The 13,338-nt window shown below is 48.4% G+C and overlaps 1 protein-coding gene across 3 annotated transcripts in view; it reads left to right on the top strand.

The window, feature by feature from the left end:
• Positions 1-12,038, top strand: part of grm1a (glutamate receptor, metabotropic 1a) — a 51,662-nt gene extending 39,624 nt beyond the window's left edge. For 2 of the 3 annotated variants that reach the window (XM_064340501.1, XM_064340500.1), the window contains exons 7-9: positions 2,180-2,306; positions 6,930-7,863; positions 8,993-12,038. In XM_064340501.1, coding sequence (XP_064196571.1) covers positions 2,180-2,306; positions 6,930-7,863; positions 8,993-9,893 — 1,962 coding nt within the window. In that variant the 3' untranslated portion in view covers positions 9,894-12,038. The remainder of the gene's footprint in view (positions 1-2,179; positions 2,307-6,929; positions 7,864-8,992) is intronic. The other variant, XM_064340502.1, reaches the window with a different exon arrangement.
• The last annotated feature ends 1,300 nt before the right edge of the window (positions 12,039-13,338 follow it).

Raw genomic sequence — 13,338 nt, 5'->3', positions numbered from 1 at the left:
ATGCAGACAAAATGATTAAATGCAAGTACACAGGAAAATATTCATCAACTCCGACAGAGTGCTTTCAACTCTAATAGAGTACATAGACCCTATAGATAGAAGCGATGTATCACTGAGAATTTTGCCGTTGAATTGCAGTCGCATAAATTATAGTAACAATCGCCGATTTATAAAACGCACATTGAAAACTCTCCGCGACGCTGGGCATGGCGGGCGGTTTGGAGAGACGGATAAGGACGTGCCAGCGCAGCGGCGTCTCACAGAACATCATAGATCTGGCGAGCACGTCGAAGCGGGACCCAGCAAAGCGGAGGAGACCCATCAGCCATCAGTGTGTCAGACCTGTCGTGTTCCGCCAGCTTTTACAGACCGAACATCTGGCGACAAGCGTTCGCTTCAGCGGGGATAATTATGCGCAGACTGGGTGGGCGGAGCCATGCTATTGGCCCGCTTGCCTCTTGCATAATGGGGGACACGCCCACCGGCAGCCTCGAATGCGGAAAACACCAGCTGTGTTTGATAGATTTTTTTCCCCCTGTGTGTGTGTGTGTGTGTGTGTGTGTGTGTGTACGTGAGTGTGCGGGTCTGCACGTGCATGTGAGTGTATGCGTGTGTGTGTGTGTCTGCACGCATGTGAGTGCGTGTGAGTGGATGCGTGTGTGTATATGTATGTGTGTGTGTTTGTGCAGTTGTCACAGTGCAGGTTGCCAGACCCTCATTCAAAGGGAGGATTGCTAGCAGTGTAGCCAGATTCACTGCAGACCCCTTCCTCAAGCTCTCCCCATCCTCCACACCCCCCTTTTCCTTGTTCAGGGGTGGGCATTAAAGGAATTAACCCGCCTGAGGTGGTGGGGGGGGGTGAAGAATGGTGCCGGACTGGGTTGCGGTCCTGCACGCCCAGCCTTGGCGGTAATCCTCCCATAGGCGCCCGGAGGCTGCTGCACTCGTCCGTCACCCTGCCAGCCCCAGCTCGCGTCGCTCGCCTGTGAGGGGCTAGCGCTGTATCCGACGCCTTCTCGTCACCTGGGCAGCCTCCTTATGTTTTTTGGTGGACCAGGTTCAGGTCCACCACATCATCGAGTCCCTACCAACAATGGACTGGAGCACGGACTGACTGACTGGACTGGACTGGACTGGACTGGACTGGACTGGCTGTGTTTGACAGAAGCGCTGATGTTGCGTACGGTCCGCACTCAGCATGCGGTTCCCTCTCTCTCTCTCTCTCTCTCTCTTTTCACCGCACCTTTTTCACCTGGGCTCCCTTGTTTTCAGGGCTGAACTCTCGTTCTCCTACACACAAAGTCCCTTTCCACGATGGAACCTGAAGGCAGACTGTACCGGCACTGACTGGCTGTCACCTGGACTACTGGCTGCTGTACGGACTGCTGTCTTTGACAACGCTGATTCTACTCTCGCACTCGCATGCGTTCTCTCTCTTCTCTCTCTCTCTCTCTTTTTCACCGTCACTATTATGAAGCTGGGGCCTGTTCCTCAGGGCCTCACTGCTGTATCATCCTGACCTGAAAAAGTCTGCCGTTTTTTTTCTTCTCTTCCTTTCTTCCTTTCTTTCTTTTTTTTCTCGTCTCTGGCACGCTGCTGAAATCCTGTGGGCGCTGTCAGTCTTGGGGGAGTGTGATTGTCATTCTCTCTCTCTTTCTCTCTCTCTGTTTCTCTCCTCTCTCCTTCTCTGTTTCTCACTAGCTGTCTGTTTGTTTCTCTCTATATCCCCAACTCTCTCTGTCTCTCGAAACTGCAATTTGTTTTGCTGACCTCGTTATTCCCTGTATGATTTGCACTGGGGGTAAGAGTTAGAGGTTTTGTTTTGTTAAGCCCTCAAATGTATTTTTACAAAAAATTTGGTTACCTTGGCTTTTCTCCCAACTCATCTCCTGTCTGGAAGAAATGCTCCCCCCTCCCCCCCGTTCTATATTTTGTGAGTTTGTTTTTCCTGTTGCCTCACTGCCTGTACGTTGCAGGTACTGTTCAAATACTGCTGACAGCACTTGTGGAAATGGAATATTTGGACCCAATAATTTATAATGTACTGTAATGTCTGTGTGTGTCTGTAAAAAGTTTATGTAAGTTGCTCTGGATAAGAGCGTCTGCTAAATGCCTGTAATGTAATGTAATGTAATGCAGCGCAATGCAGTGTAATGTCTGTGTCTGTGTGTGTGTGCAGGTGATCAGGAAGGGAGAAGTGAGCTGCTGCTGGATCTGCACCACCTGTAAGGATAACGAGTACGTGCAGGACGAGTTCACCTGCAAGGCCTGTGAGCTGGGCTGGTGGCCTGACCAGGACCTGGAAGGTACAGCCCTGCGTCCGTCTCTCCCTCCCTCCCCCTCTCTCTCTCTCTCTCTCTCTCTCTCTCTGTGCCTCTCCCTTTCTCTCTTTCACTTTCCCTCTCCCTCCCTCCACCTCTCTCTCTCCCCTTGTCATGCTCTCTCCCTCCCTCCCTCTCTCTCTTCCTCTCTTCCTCTCTCTCTCTCTGTGCCTCCTTCTCTTCACTTTCCCCTTCCTCCCTCTCTCTGCCTGCCCCCATCTTCTCTCTTCTCCTTTCCTTCCTCCTCTCCTTTCTCTCTCTTGCTCTTTTTCCTATTCCCTCCATCTCAATTCCTCTCTCTGTGTACTTGGCTCCTTCTGCCTGACTCATTGCATCTCTCACTTGTCCTATCACTTTCTCTGTCTAGCTTCCTTTTTCTCTCTCCCTCTCTCTCTCTCTATCTCCCCCTCTCTCTCTATCTCTCTTTTTCACGCTATCTCTCACACTCTGTCTGTTTCTCTCTTTTCTCTCGGTGTTCCTCTCCCACCCTCTCTTCCTCTGTCACCCTGGCCGCTTCCCAGCATGCACTGGGAAACTGGCTGCTGTTGTTTTGGCACAATTTTGCTGGGGCAGGGAGTAGTCTTTGATGGGGGGGGGGGGGGCAGGTTTATTAGCATTCCCAGACTCCAGTAAAGTTTGTTCTCGGAGATGAAATCCTCGTGTTGTGATACCTGTGAAGAGGCCGCTGGATGTTAAGAGGAGACTGTGAGCTTGATCCAGGCGGGCGGCTGCGGCCTCTTCCTGTCGTTCCCATGTCTCCCCATGTGCCCGGAATGTTCCGCACCCGCTCCTGATAGGCTGGCCCCCCCAGGTGCTTCTCGCCCTGTTCAAATTATTCACGCCTCTGAGCTGCGGCCGTGTGCAGAGGACAGGAAGTCGAAAAAAATGCGCGAAAGATATTTCAGCGCCGTGGTTACGTGCGATGTGGAATGTGTGAACGATTACCCAAGCCATGCGCATAAATAAACATGAAGCTCTCTTTCTCTCTCTCTCTCTCTCTCTCTCTCTCTCTCTCTCTCTCTCCTCTTTCTGTGGCTCCTGTTTCCCTGGTGAACTCCCCAGACTGGAAAACCACCTTCATTTACAGTTTCACTTTGAGCAGTGTCATGTCAATTGTTTAAAACTCCTGAATCTAAAATTATGAAACCGGAGGAAGAATATCTGCTTACTTTTTAATTTTAAAGTCAAAAGCAAAATGTGGTTGTGTTATGGGTGTCTATCAGTTGTTGCTCCCCCCCCCCTTTTGTTTCTAAAATGATGGCGTTTTCTGGCGGATGTTGACAGAAACCCTGGGCGCACGCCTCCGAAAATTAAATCAGCTGTTCTTTGAGTTGTCACGGTGACGGAGAGTGCCACCGGCTTCGGTGCTCTCTCTCTCTTCGGCGAAAAGGACTCCTGTCGCGTGCGCCGGCGATTGGCTGTCGCTGATCCGACAGTACGTTCCGTCGCTTAATTTCGTTTAACGACGCCCTCGCCGTTCCACCTGAAAACGTTCGCCGACGTAAACAGTCTCGGTTCCCCTCAGACGAGCGGTTCTCAGAGGGGAGAGTATTTTCAAATAAACCCACGAGCGGTGATTAAAAACAACAACAACAACAAAAGAATTTTGAAGCAGCTGCGTTCTTAACTAGACAGCGCAGAAATAACCGAAAGTACAAACAAATAAGGCTGTCACCCTTCACAGAGCTATCGCTGCTCGGGTATAAAAATAAGAAAAATATCATACTTCGGATAATTTATGTGAGTGGCAGGGGGCTGCGATACACTGGCTTTATCCACTGTTACCCAACGCAGCGACTGCGGTTTCAGAGCTGCTCTGAGCTGCCTTTTATTTCCCAAGGCTTTGGCGGCTTTAGATTGCCCCCCCACGTGGGCCTGGAGCTCTGCGGCGCTGTTGAGCTGGGAGACGCGCTGCTTTCTGAATAAAATGAATAAAATCTGCCCCAGATGCGCTGCTTTCTGAATAAAATCTGCCCCAGACGCGCTGCTTTCAGAATAAAATCTGCCCCAGACGCGCTGCTTTCTGAGTAAAATCTGCCCCAGACGCGCTGCTTTCTGAATAAAATCTGCCCCAGACGCGCTGCTTTCTGAATAAAATCTGCCCCAGACGCGCTGCTTTCTGAATAAAATCTGCCCCAGACGCGCTGCTTTCTGAGTAAAATCTGCCCCAGACGCGCTGCTTTCTGAATAAAATCTGCTCCAGACACGCTGCTTTCTGAATAAAATCTGCCCCTCCGCGCTGTCAACACGTCGACAACACGTAATTCCCCACGTCAGTTTCAAGCCTTTCTGACCCGTTTGGGCTTCCGTAGCTGTAAAGGGTGCAATGACAGGAAACGAGGGTGGATAAAATAAGCAGCTGGAATGAGCCTCAGGCTTCGTTTGTGAAGCTCACTTCCTGGTCTTTTTTTTTTTTTTTTTTCCCAACCCGAACTCAACCGAACTTGTTGATGTCCTGCTGCAACCTTCCCTGTCTTGTTGAGAGACAAGACCAGGAAGTCACAGAAAACAACTGCTCAGAAATGGCTGTATATTGGATCTTCGTCCATGGGGGGGAAAAAAACATATGTTATTGTGGTGTAAGGGTGTAGTTAAGGAACGGGGCCTGGTAGTCTGAAGCCCAGAGGGTCAGTTTCCAGCCTCTGCACGGCTGTTGTGACCCTGAGCCAAACACCTCACCTTCACGTCCTTCAGCAAACATCCTGCATGGAGACCTGGCCCCGCGCAGGAGCCTCAGGTCCTGAGAGTGCTGAAATGTAGGCAAATAAGATACAGCAAATACCACGAGGGGGTCCTCAGTCAGAACAGCAGACCATGAGTAAAGCACGCATTACTCATGAAGATACTGCAGCACACACACCCTCTCTCTCTCTCACACACACACACCCTCTCTCTCTCTCACACACACACACACTCTCTCTCACACACACACACACACACACACCCCTCTCTCTCTCACACACACACACACTCTCTCTCTCTCACACACACACACACACACACACACACCCCTCTCTCACACACAACACACACATCACCACCCCACGCTAACACAACACTACACACACCCTCACACACACACACACAAACATACACACACACCCACACACACTCACACACAACACCCGCCACACACAGCACACACCCCCTCTCTTCTCTCCACACACACGTTACACACCTCACACACACACACACACACCCCACACACACCACCCACACACACACACACACACGCACACCACACCACACGCACACACACACACACACACACACACACACACCCTTCCCTGCGAGCCTGCTGCGGAGCCTCGTGTCGTATTTGATTGTCCTTAAGCAGCGTGGCTTTTATTTATTTATTTTAGCTGAGCTGAAAACCCCACTTCAGTGCTCCCCGAGCCGCCCGCCCCGCTGGCTGCTGCGCGACAGGTCCGTGCGGCTGTCTGGGGGAAGCTGGGGATTAGCGCTGAGCGAAGCTTCGCCCGGTTCTCTAATTCACATCCAACTGTGCGGATCCTGGTTCTTCTGAACCCCCCAAATCCCCTCCTCCCTCTCCCCCCTCCCCCCTCCCCCCACACGGAGAAGTAAATCTCACTGGAGAGTTTATCGCTGTCATTTTTTTTTAACGCCTCGGGTGATAGACTTGAGAAAAGCGAGTAATCATTAGTCTCTTTGTGTTCCCATGGCCAATAGATCCGGCTCAGTGAAAATGGGTTGTTTGGTCTTTATCTTTAAATAACAAAATTTTTGTAATAAAATAACAATGCCATAATGTACAATGCACGAGGCAAGTATTTAAAAATAAGCCTAGAGACTTAAGTGGAAGGATATAATCAGACGTTTTTATAATACAGAAATAACGACTGCTCACTGGCCAATCAGAATCTAGTATCCAGCATACAGTATAATGCAATATTAACGATGCATATAAAAATTTTATAGTAGCATGGAAATCCAACACGTCCCTTCTTCATTCCTTCTGCACAAAAGGCATTGCAGTTAACTGTACAATAGATGGACTGTATTCCCTAAATATAACACACAGTATCTTAAAAAATCAAAGATTTCTGGTTGCTTTGACAGTGGATGTGCAATTTACTGAAGGCAACGGTGGTAGAAAACATGGAGAGCAGATGGGGCTCAGTGTTGTTTTGTTTCCTGGTGACATTTCCCTGACCTTTTTCAATAAAAATTTTCTCTGGGAACATTTCATATCCAATTATTTTCCCTTGTTTGTGCACAAAAGAAGAAAGAAATAAATAATTTTAACATTTTTGAGAAAGACCTTTAGGCCCTGAATGTCTGGAGGAGTGTGTTTGGTGAATACTGTAAGCAGGACATGAAATTTGGGCTTGAACCTTTTCACCCCCTGGCCAGAGTAGCTTGTGGAGTCCAGCTATTTTCTACATTGAACCGGCCTTATTACAATTTCCAATGAAACGCAGTCTGATTGGTTAACTGGCGAAGTGGCCTCTAGACTAGAAGAGCTTAGCAGCCACTGTCTAAATTTTGGCCAGCGTTTTGCTGGTGGCGGGTTGTGAATTTCACGCCCTGATCCTAAAGGCAGGTTCTCAGTGAGCGTCTCGTCTTCTTGTCTTCTCGTCCTCGCAGAATGCCAGCCCATCCCGCTGCGCTACCTGGAGTGGAGCAACGTGGAGTCCATCGTGGCCGTGGTCTTCTCCTGCCTGGGCATCCTGGTGACCATGTTCGTCACGTTCATCTTCGTGCTGTACCGCGACACGCCCGTGGTCAAGTCGTCCAGCCGCGAGCTCTGCTACATCATCCTGGCGGGCATCTTCCTGGGCTACATCTGCCCCTTCACGCTGATCGCCAGGCCCACCGTGGCCTCCTGCTACCTGCAGCGCCTCCTGGTGGGCCTCTCCTCCGCCATGTGCTACTCCGCCCTGGTGACCAAGACCAATCGCATCGCCCGCATCCTGGCGGGCAGCAAGAAGAAGATCTGCACGCGCAAGCCGCGCTTCATGAGCGCCTGGGCCCAGGTGGTCATCGCCTCGCTCCTGGTCAGCGTCCAGCTCACCCTGGAGGTCACGCTCGTCATCCTGGAGCCGCCCGAGCCCGTCAAGTCCTACCCCAGCATCCGCGAGGTCTTCCTCATCTGCAACACCAGCAACATGGGCGTGGTGGCGCCGCTGGGCTACAACGGCCTGCTGATCATGAGCTGCACCTACTACGCCTTCAAGACGCGCAACGTGCCCGCCAACTTCAACGAGGCCAAGTACATCGCCTTCACCATGTACACCACCTGCATCATCTGGCTGGCCTTCGTGCCCATCTACTTCGGCAGCAACTACAAGATCATCACCACGTCCTTCTCCGTCAGCCTGAGCGTCACCGTGGCGCTGGGCTGCATGTTCACGCCCAAGATGTACATCATCATCGCCAAGCCCGAGCGCAACGTGCGCAGCGCCTTCACCACGTCCGACGTGGTGCGCATGCACGTAGGCGACGGCAAGGCCGCCTGCCGCACCAACGGCTTCCTCAACATGTTCCGCCGGAAGAAGAGCGCGCCCGGCGGCAACGCCAAGTGAGTCCGGCCCTGGCCGCCGCCGCCGTCCCCTCATGATGAAGTCATAAGATGTCGCCGTCGAATCGAAGCTACAACTAAGCCCCCATAAAGGGAAATGGAATATACCGGAATATATTGAAATAAAAATATATTTTGGCGAGATGAAAATATATTGCGGCACTTGGTATGTGGGCATGTGTACAAGTGCATTGCTGCAATATATTTATTTAAAAAAAAATATATGTGAAATATATTTATCGTTAAATTTTTCAGAAAGTCCATATATTTGAAATATATCGCCGCATATCCCATTCCTGAAGGGGAAGGCAAGCCAAAGAGGCTGCCTGTAGAGTTTGAAATATTCCGTTGAAAGCAGTACATTAGTAAATTTATACTATATATATATTTTGTAGAAGTGGGTATTAGATGGCTTGTGTTTCTGTTGACATGTATCTTTTGACTTCACCATACAGTTGTGCAATGTCTCTCCCCCCTCTGCAAAAGTGAAATAGTGCTGAAGTATGAAGTTTACGTTCTGAAGTAGGGACTCAAGAACAGGACTTTACAGAGGTGCTGAGGGGCACTTTTTATCGACCTTCAGTGTTTCAGCGATCTAACGACTTTACTCAAGAGAACATCACTTTAACCCAGCACATATAGAATTATCCCCAAAGAACATCACTTTAACCCAGCACATATAGCATTATCCCCAAAGAACATCACTCTACCTCGCACATTTTAACGTAATCCACTTTGCTGAGGCTTGTTTTGCATAATTTCGAAAATGAAAAGATTATGTGTTTGATTTGTAGAAGCAGGTTTACACACCTATTTTACGCTGGTTGTGTACTAATATTTATCCTGCCAGCAAAGCAACACCTTACATAAGCATGCGCATCCCTAATTTTCCCTCTTCTGTGAAGTTATCCTCTGTAATCTCTCGCTGCCAGAGAAACAGCCTGATAGCTTTTCTTTTTTTTTTTTTAAAGCTTTGTGAGATGAAACAGAATGTGCTGCTGCTGCTGCATGTCTGCTATAAAAGTTAAATGTTTTTTTTAAATGAACCAGAAATGTTTTTTTGTGTGTGTGTGTCCTCCACTTTCTGGGTCCCTATGAAATAACGGTGGTCTTTATTTCGTTCATATAGTTCTAATGGAAAGTCTATGTCATGGTCTGAACCAGGTGCAAGGCCGCCACAGAAGGGAGAGCACGCGTGGCACAGATTATCTGTGCATGTGAAGAGACAGGGAGCCGGCTCCAATCAGACGGCAGTCATCAAACCCCTAACTAAGCCCGGCCACTGCGCAGGCCTCAGTCCGTCCGAGCTCGGCGCCAAGACTTTGTACAACGTGAGCGAGGAGGAGGAGGAGGAAGAGGGCGAGGCCGCGCGGTACCGCCTGCCCGAAGGCCCCTCCTCCCCCGCCACCCTCCACCGGCGGCTGCTGGCCGCCGCCGCCGCCGCCGGGGCCTTTGAGGAAGGGGAGGAGCCCCAAACGTACCCGCGCGAGCGCGACCGCGCCCTCCCCCCGCGCCTCGTCATGGACCGCCTCTGGGACGCGACGGACCGGCTCGTCGCCCCCGGCGACGGCGACGACGACGGCGGCCTCGTCCCGCCGGGGCCCCGGAAGGGGGCGGGGTCCCCGTACGGGCCCCTCCTCGGCCGGCAGGCCCCCCCCTCACGGATGACGCTGGACGCCCCTTTTTCGGAGTACGACGACGACGCCGCCGCCGCCTCCCCCCCCGAGGGGGCAGAGGGCGATCGCTTCGACCTGATTTGCGGCTACGTGTACGACGCCGCCCGCCTCCGCGAGGAGTACGGGCAGGAGGAGGAGGAGGAGGAGGATGAGGAGGAGGAGTCGCTTCACCCCAAACTGCTTCTGGAGGACTCCCCGGCCCTCACGCCCCCCTCCCCCTTCAGAGATTCGGTGCGCTCGGGCAGCACCCCCCCCAGCTCGCCCGCGTCCGGGACGGCGCTGGGCACGCCGCCGAACGTCACCTACGCCCCCGTCATCCTGCGCGACTACAAACAGAGCTCCTCCACACTGTGAGAGCGGCGTCCTCCGCACTGTGAGAGCGGCGTCCTCCACACTGAGAGAGCGGCGTCCTGCACACTGTGAGAGCGGCGTCCTCCACACTGTGAGAGCGGCGTCCTCCACACTGTGAGAGCGGCGTCCTGCACACTTGAGATCGTCACACTGCAGTATTTGACACTTTTCTTCTTATTTATTTATTTATTTATTTATCCTTCTTCCGTTTGTCTGTTTTCGAGACGATGCTAAAGGCTTTTTTTTTTTTTTAAAGCAAGAGGAATGTCCGGTTGCGAGCATTCTTCCCCCTACCCACCACCCCCCTCCCCCCTTCCCAAGAGCTACGCGCTTTGGCCTACAGTATTTCTGCAAACTTAAACATAGGAGTGAACTCAGACCCTTTCAGATAACGTAGAAAGCATACAGTTGTGAGCTAAAGAAGCACAAGACAGCCTGCTGCTTGAAGAGTGTGTGGGTTTGTTTATTTTTTTTGTTTGTATTTGAGTATTAAAGATGGAAGAGCGGACCAATCGCCGCGCTGGAGACGTCTGCGTACCGTCACTGACACTCCAACATTCCGAAAGATGATTGGCTCTGACTTAGAGCCTATGACCAACACGGAATGATCTCGTGATTTGAGGAAATGGCAAAAAAAACAAAAAAAAAATAATTTAAAAATCCAAACACTGGCCTCTATGAAATATCACCTGTATCGTGTATAGCTAGTTTCTGTAGCAGGCGCATGAAGACCAGAAACGTTTTCTCGGCGTTGCCGAAAGGCGTCGTGTTGAAAACCTGTGTTGCTGCGGCTCTGTGGTTTGCCCGTAGTATGCAGCTCAGAGCATTGCACGCGCGCTGTACTAAGCTTGCAGTTGCACACCTTTACCTGTCAGACGTTAGCCAGAGGTTCTGAAGCATTTCATTTTGTGACCAAAGCAACTTTTAAAAGACTGAAAAAAACCAATATTCCACAGTCAAGGTCATAGATTTCATCTCTGCTATTGTGGGGGGGGGGGCAACAAACGGAAATTTTACTTATGAATTTTTTGGGGGGAGGGCACTAACAGTGCTACCCAATACAAGATGATAGTATGGGGGGGTGGGGGGGGCATTTGATGTTTTTCCTGTCGTGCCCCCCCTCCCAGAATCTATGTCCATGACCATGGTATGCATTCTTTTTGCTGGGTTGTCAGAGGTGTTTAATCGATATTTGCATTGTAAGTATTAAAGTACATTTGACGTTGAAATGCAAATGAACTGATTGCCTCCCACGTATTGCCACAAACATGTAAGCTCTTTTATAAACAGATTATTCCTGAGATTCCTATGAGGTCAGATCTGAGCTTGATTGTACTGCTATGTCATACCGTAGTGAAAAGGCATATTTTTTTAAATGGCCAGTGGGATTGAATATGTACACGTGTACTCTGTGTAATATTTTGTTGTTGGATCTATTTGTCATTGTAGTAATGGTACATTTTCAAAGTTTGTATACCGCCAAACCATCTCCTTTTTCATACGAAAGATGCTATGTTTGTAAAACTGTTACTGCTTATTATATATTTACAATGTGAAATATGTAACTTTGAAATTGTCTACGGTGTTTTGTGGAAAAGGTGAACGTTTGCTTTGAACTTGGATAACTTTTCAGATAAATTTTACAAGTCAGTTGTAACTCTTAAAAATAATTTGCTAGGGTATATCGGTTCGTAGTTGCTTCTAGTGCTATAAGGTGTTGCATTAATATCTTAGCTAGAATGATCTTGTATCATTAATTTGCAGCTGTAATGCATCACTTGATTCTAAGTTTCATAGTTACTTATCTATTAGATGCAACTGTCCAAAGTACAAATGCATACATATACAGAGTATTGTAATTGTTACTATTAATTGATAAACATTTAGTTTTAGCTTATGCTGTTTGGAAAACAAAATCAGTTGGACAATGTAAGGAGGAAAGAAAGTCAAGTGTTTGACTTTGTCAGACATGCATAGCAAAAATTTCAGTGTTAAATTAACTCTTAACAGTGGGGTCCTCCTGTAGGACTCATATAGACTCTGTTAGAGTTGAATTCACACTGGACATTTCACTGTGCAGGAGTGAGAGAAGTATGTTTTTTTGTCAGGAAAATTATACTGTAAAATAAATATTTTCTAGTTTAAAAATTGGTGTCTCTTGAATAATTCTAGGACAAATGTATCATATTACACTAAACAGAGGAGACTTTCCCAAAATCTAGTTTAAACATTTCACTGGATCCTGTCCAAACAATGTCTCACTTGCAACTAAAATGTTGGACGTTCAGTGATCTCTTCAGTGAAATTTGATCACGAATCATAACGCAGTTAATACACTCCAAATGTGAATTTCGTGCATTAGGGACAACATTTAAATATATTGCAGTATACGTAAATAGGTAGTGATACAAGAACAACACAAACGAGCCCTCGTGGGTGGAGCCTATTTAATTAAATTGATTAAAAAAATTATTATGAGCGGAATAAAACTGGCAGGGGACCGCGAAGGTGTCTAAATAAGGCATCACTAATAATTAGCATCAAATTGCCAAGAGGTACAGATTTCCCGGTCTGCGCAATGGACAGATTATTAGCGTGTGACTCAGAAGGTGCTTGGCTGTACGAGTCTGCACCGGCAACATTCGGGAGTAGAATACTGCCGTTTGCTCGCGCCAAAATAATAATGCCCTTGGTGACAGAAACTTAAACATTTACGTGGAACCCGGAAGTCGAAGCTAGCTGATTTTGAAAGCCCTGTGGGGGACTGGATTAATTAGCACTCTTGGTCGCATGCTAAATCTTGTGGAGTGTGGAGAGCGTGTCACACAAGGATTCCAACGGTTTGAATAAAAACAATAATTATGACAACTAGGCCTACATTTCAAAAGACAGGTATATAGCACATAAGGGACGAGCTCCCAACATCCCATTCATTAAATTAAATAAATCGTAGGGAAAAATAACTTAAAGAGAGGCGTTCTTTCAGTAGAGATACTCGGGACATCAGCACTACTGAACCGACGTCAAGTTGACGTGTTTGATTGACATGTTAAAACTGATGAAAGTAGCCTATCTTGTAATTGTGTTGTTTAACGTGGATCAGTGGGAAACTCAATGCTTGTAAAATGAACGTGTACGTCATTTTATTCTTGTCTTCAAATTCCGCGCTTGTGTAATTTAATGAAGCACTGTAATTTGTAAATTGCCTGCTGTTCATGCAACAATATTTTTTATGTGGTTGAACTGAAATTGGAATGTATTAGCCTACCCAGTCAATGAGTCACCGCGGTTTCACATGTAAAACTTTTTTTGTCTGTGTTGCTGCATTGATTTGTGTTTTTCATTTATTCGCAACAAATACACAGCAAATCTCCTCACGAAGGAATACGACAAACCCTTTAAAAGTCATATAACTAAACGCTGTCCCCACGACTCCCGGCACCTAACA

Source organism: Anguilla rostrata, chromosome 6, assembly GCF_018555375.3.
Source record: "Anguilla rostrata isolate EN2019 chromosome 6, ASM1855537v3, whole genome shotgun sequence".
Lineage (NCBI taxonomy): Eukaryota > Metazoa > Chordata > Actinopteri > Anguilliformes > Anguillidae > Anguilla > Anguilla rostrata.
The sequence above is the reverse complement of the archived record's forward strand: the minus strand, read 5'-3'. Positions and strand labels throughout refer to the sequence as shown.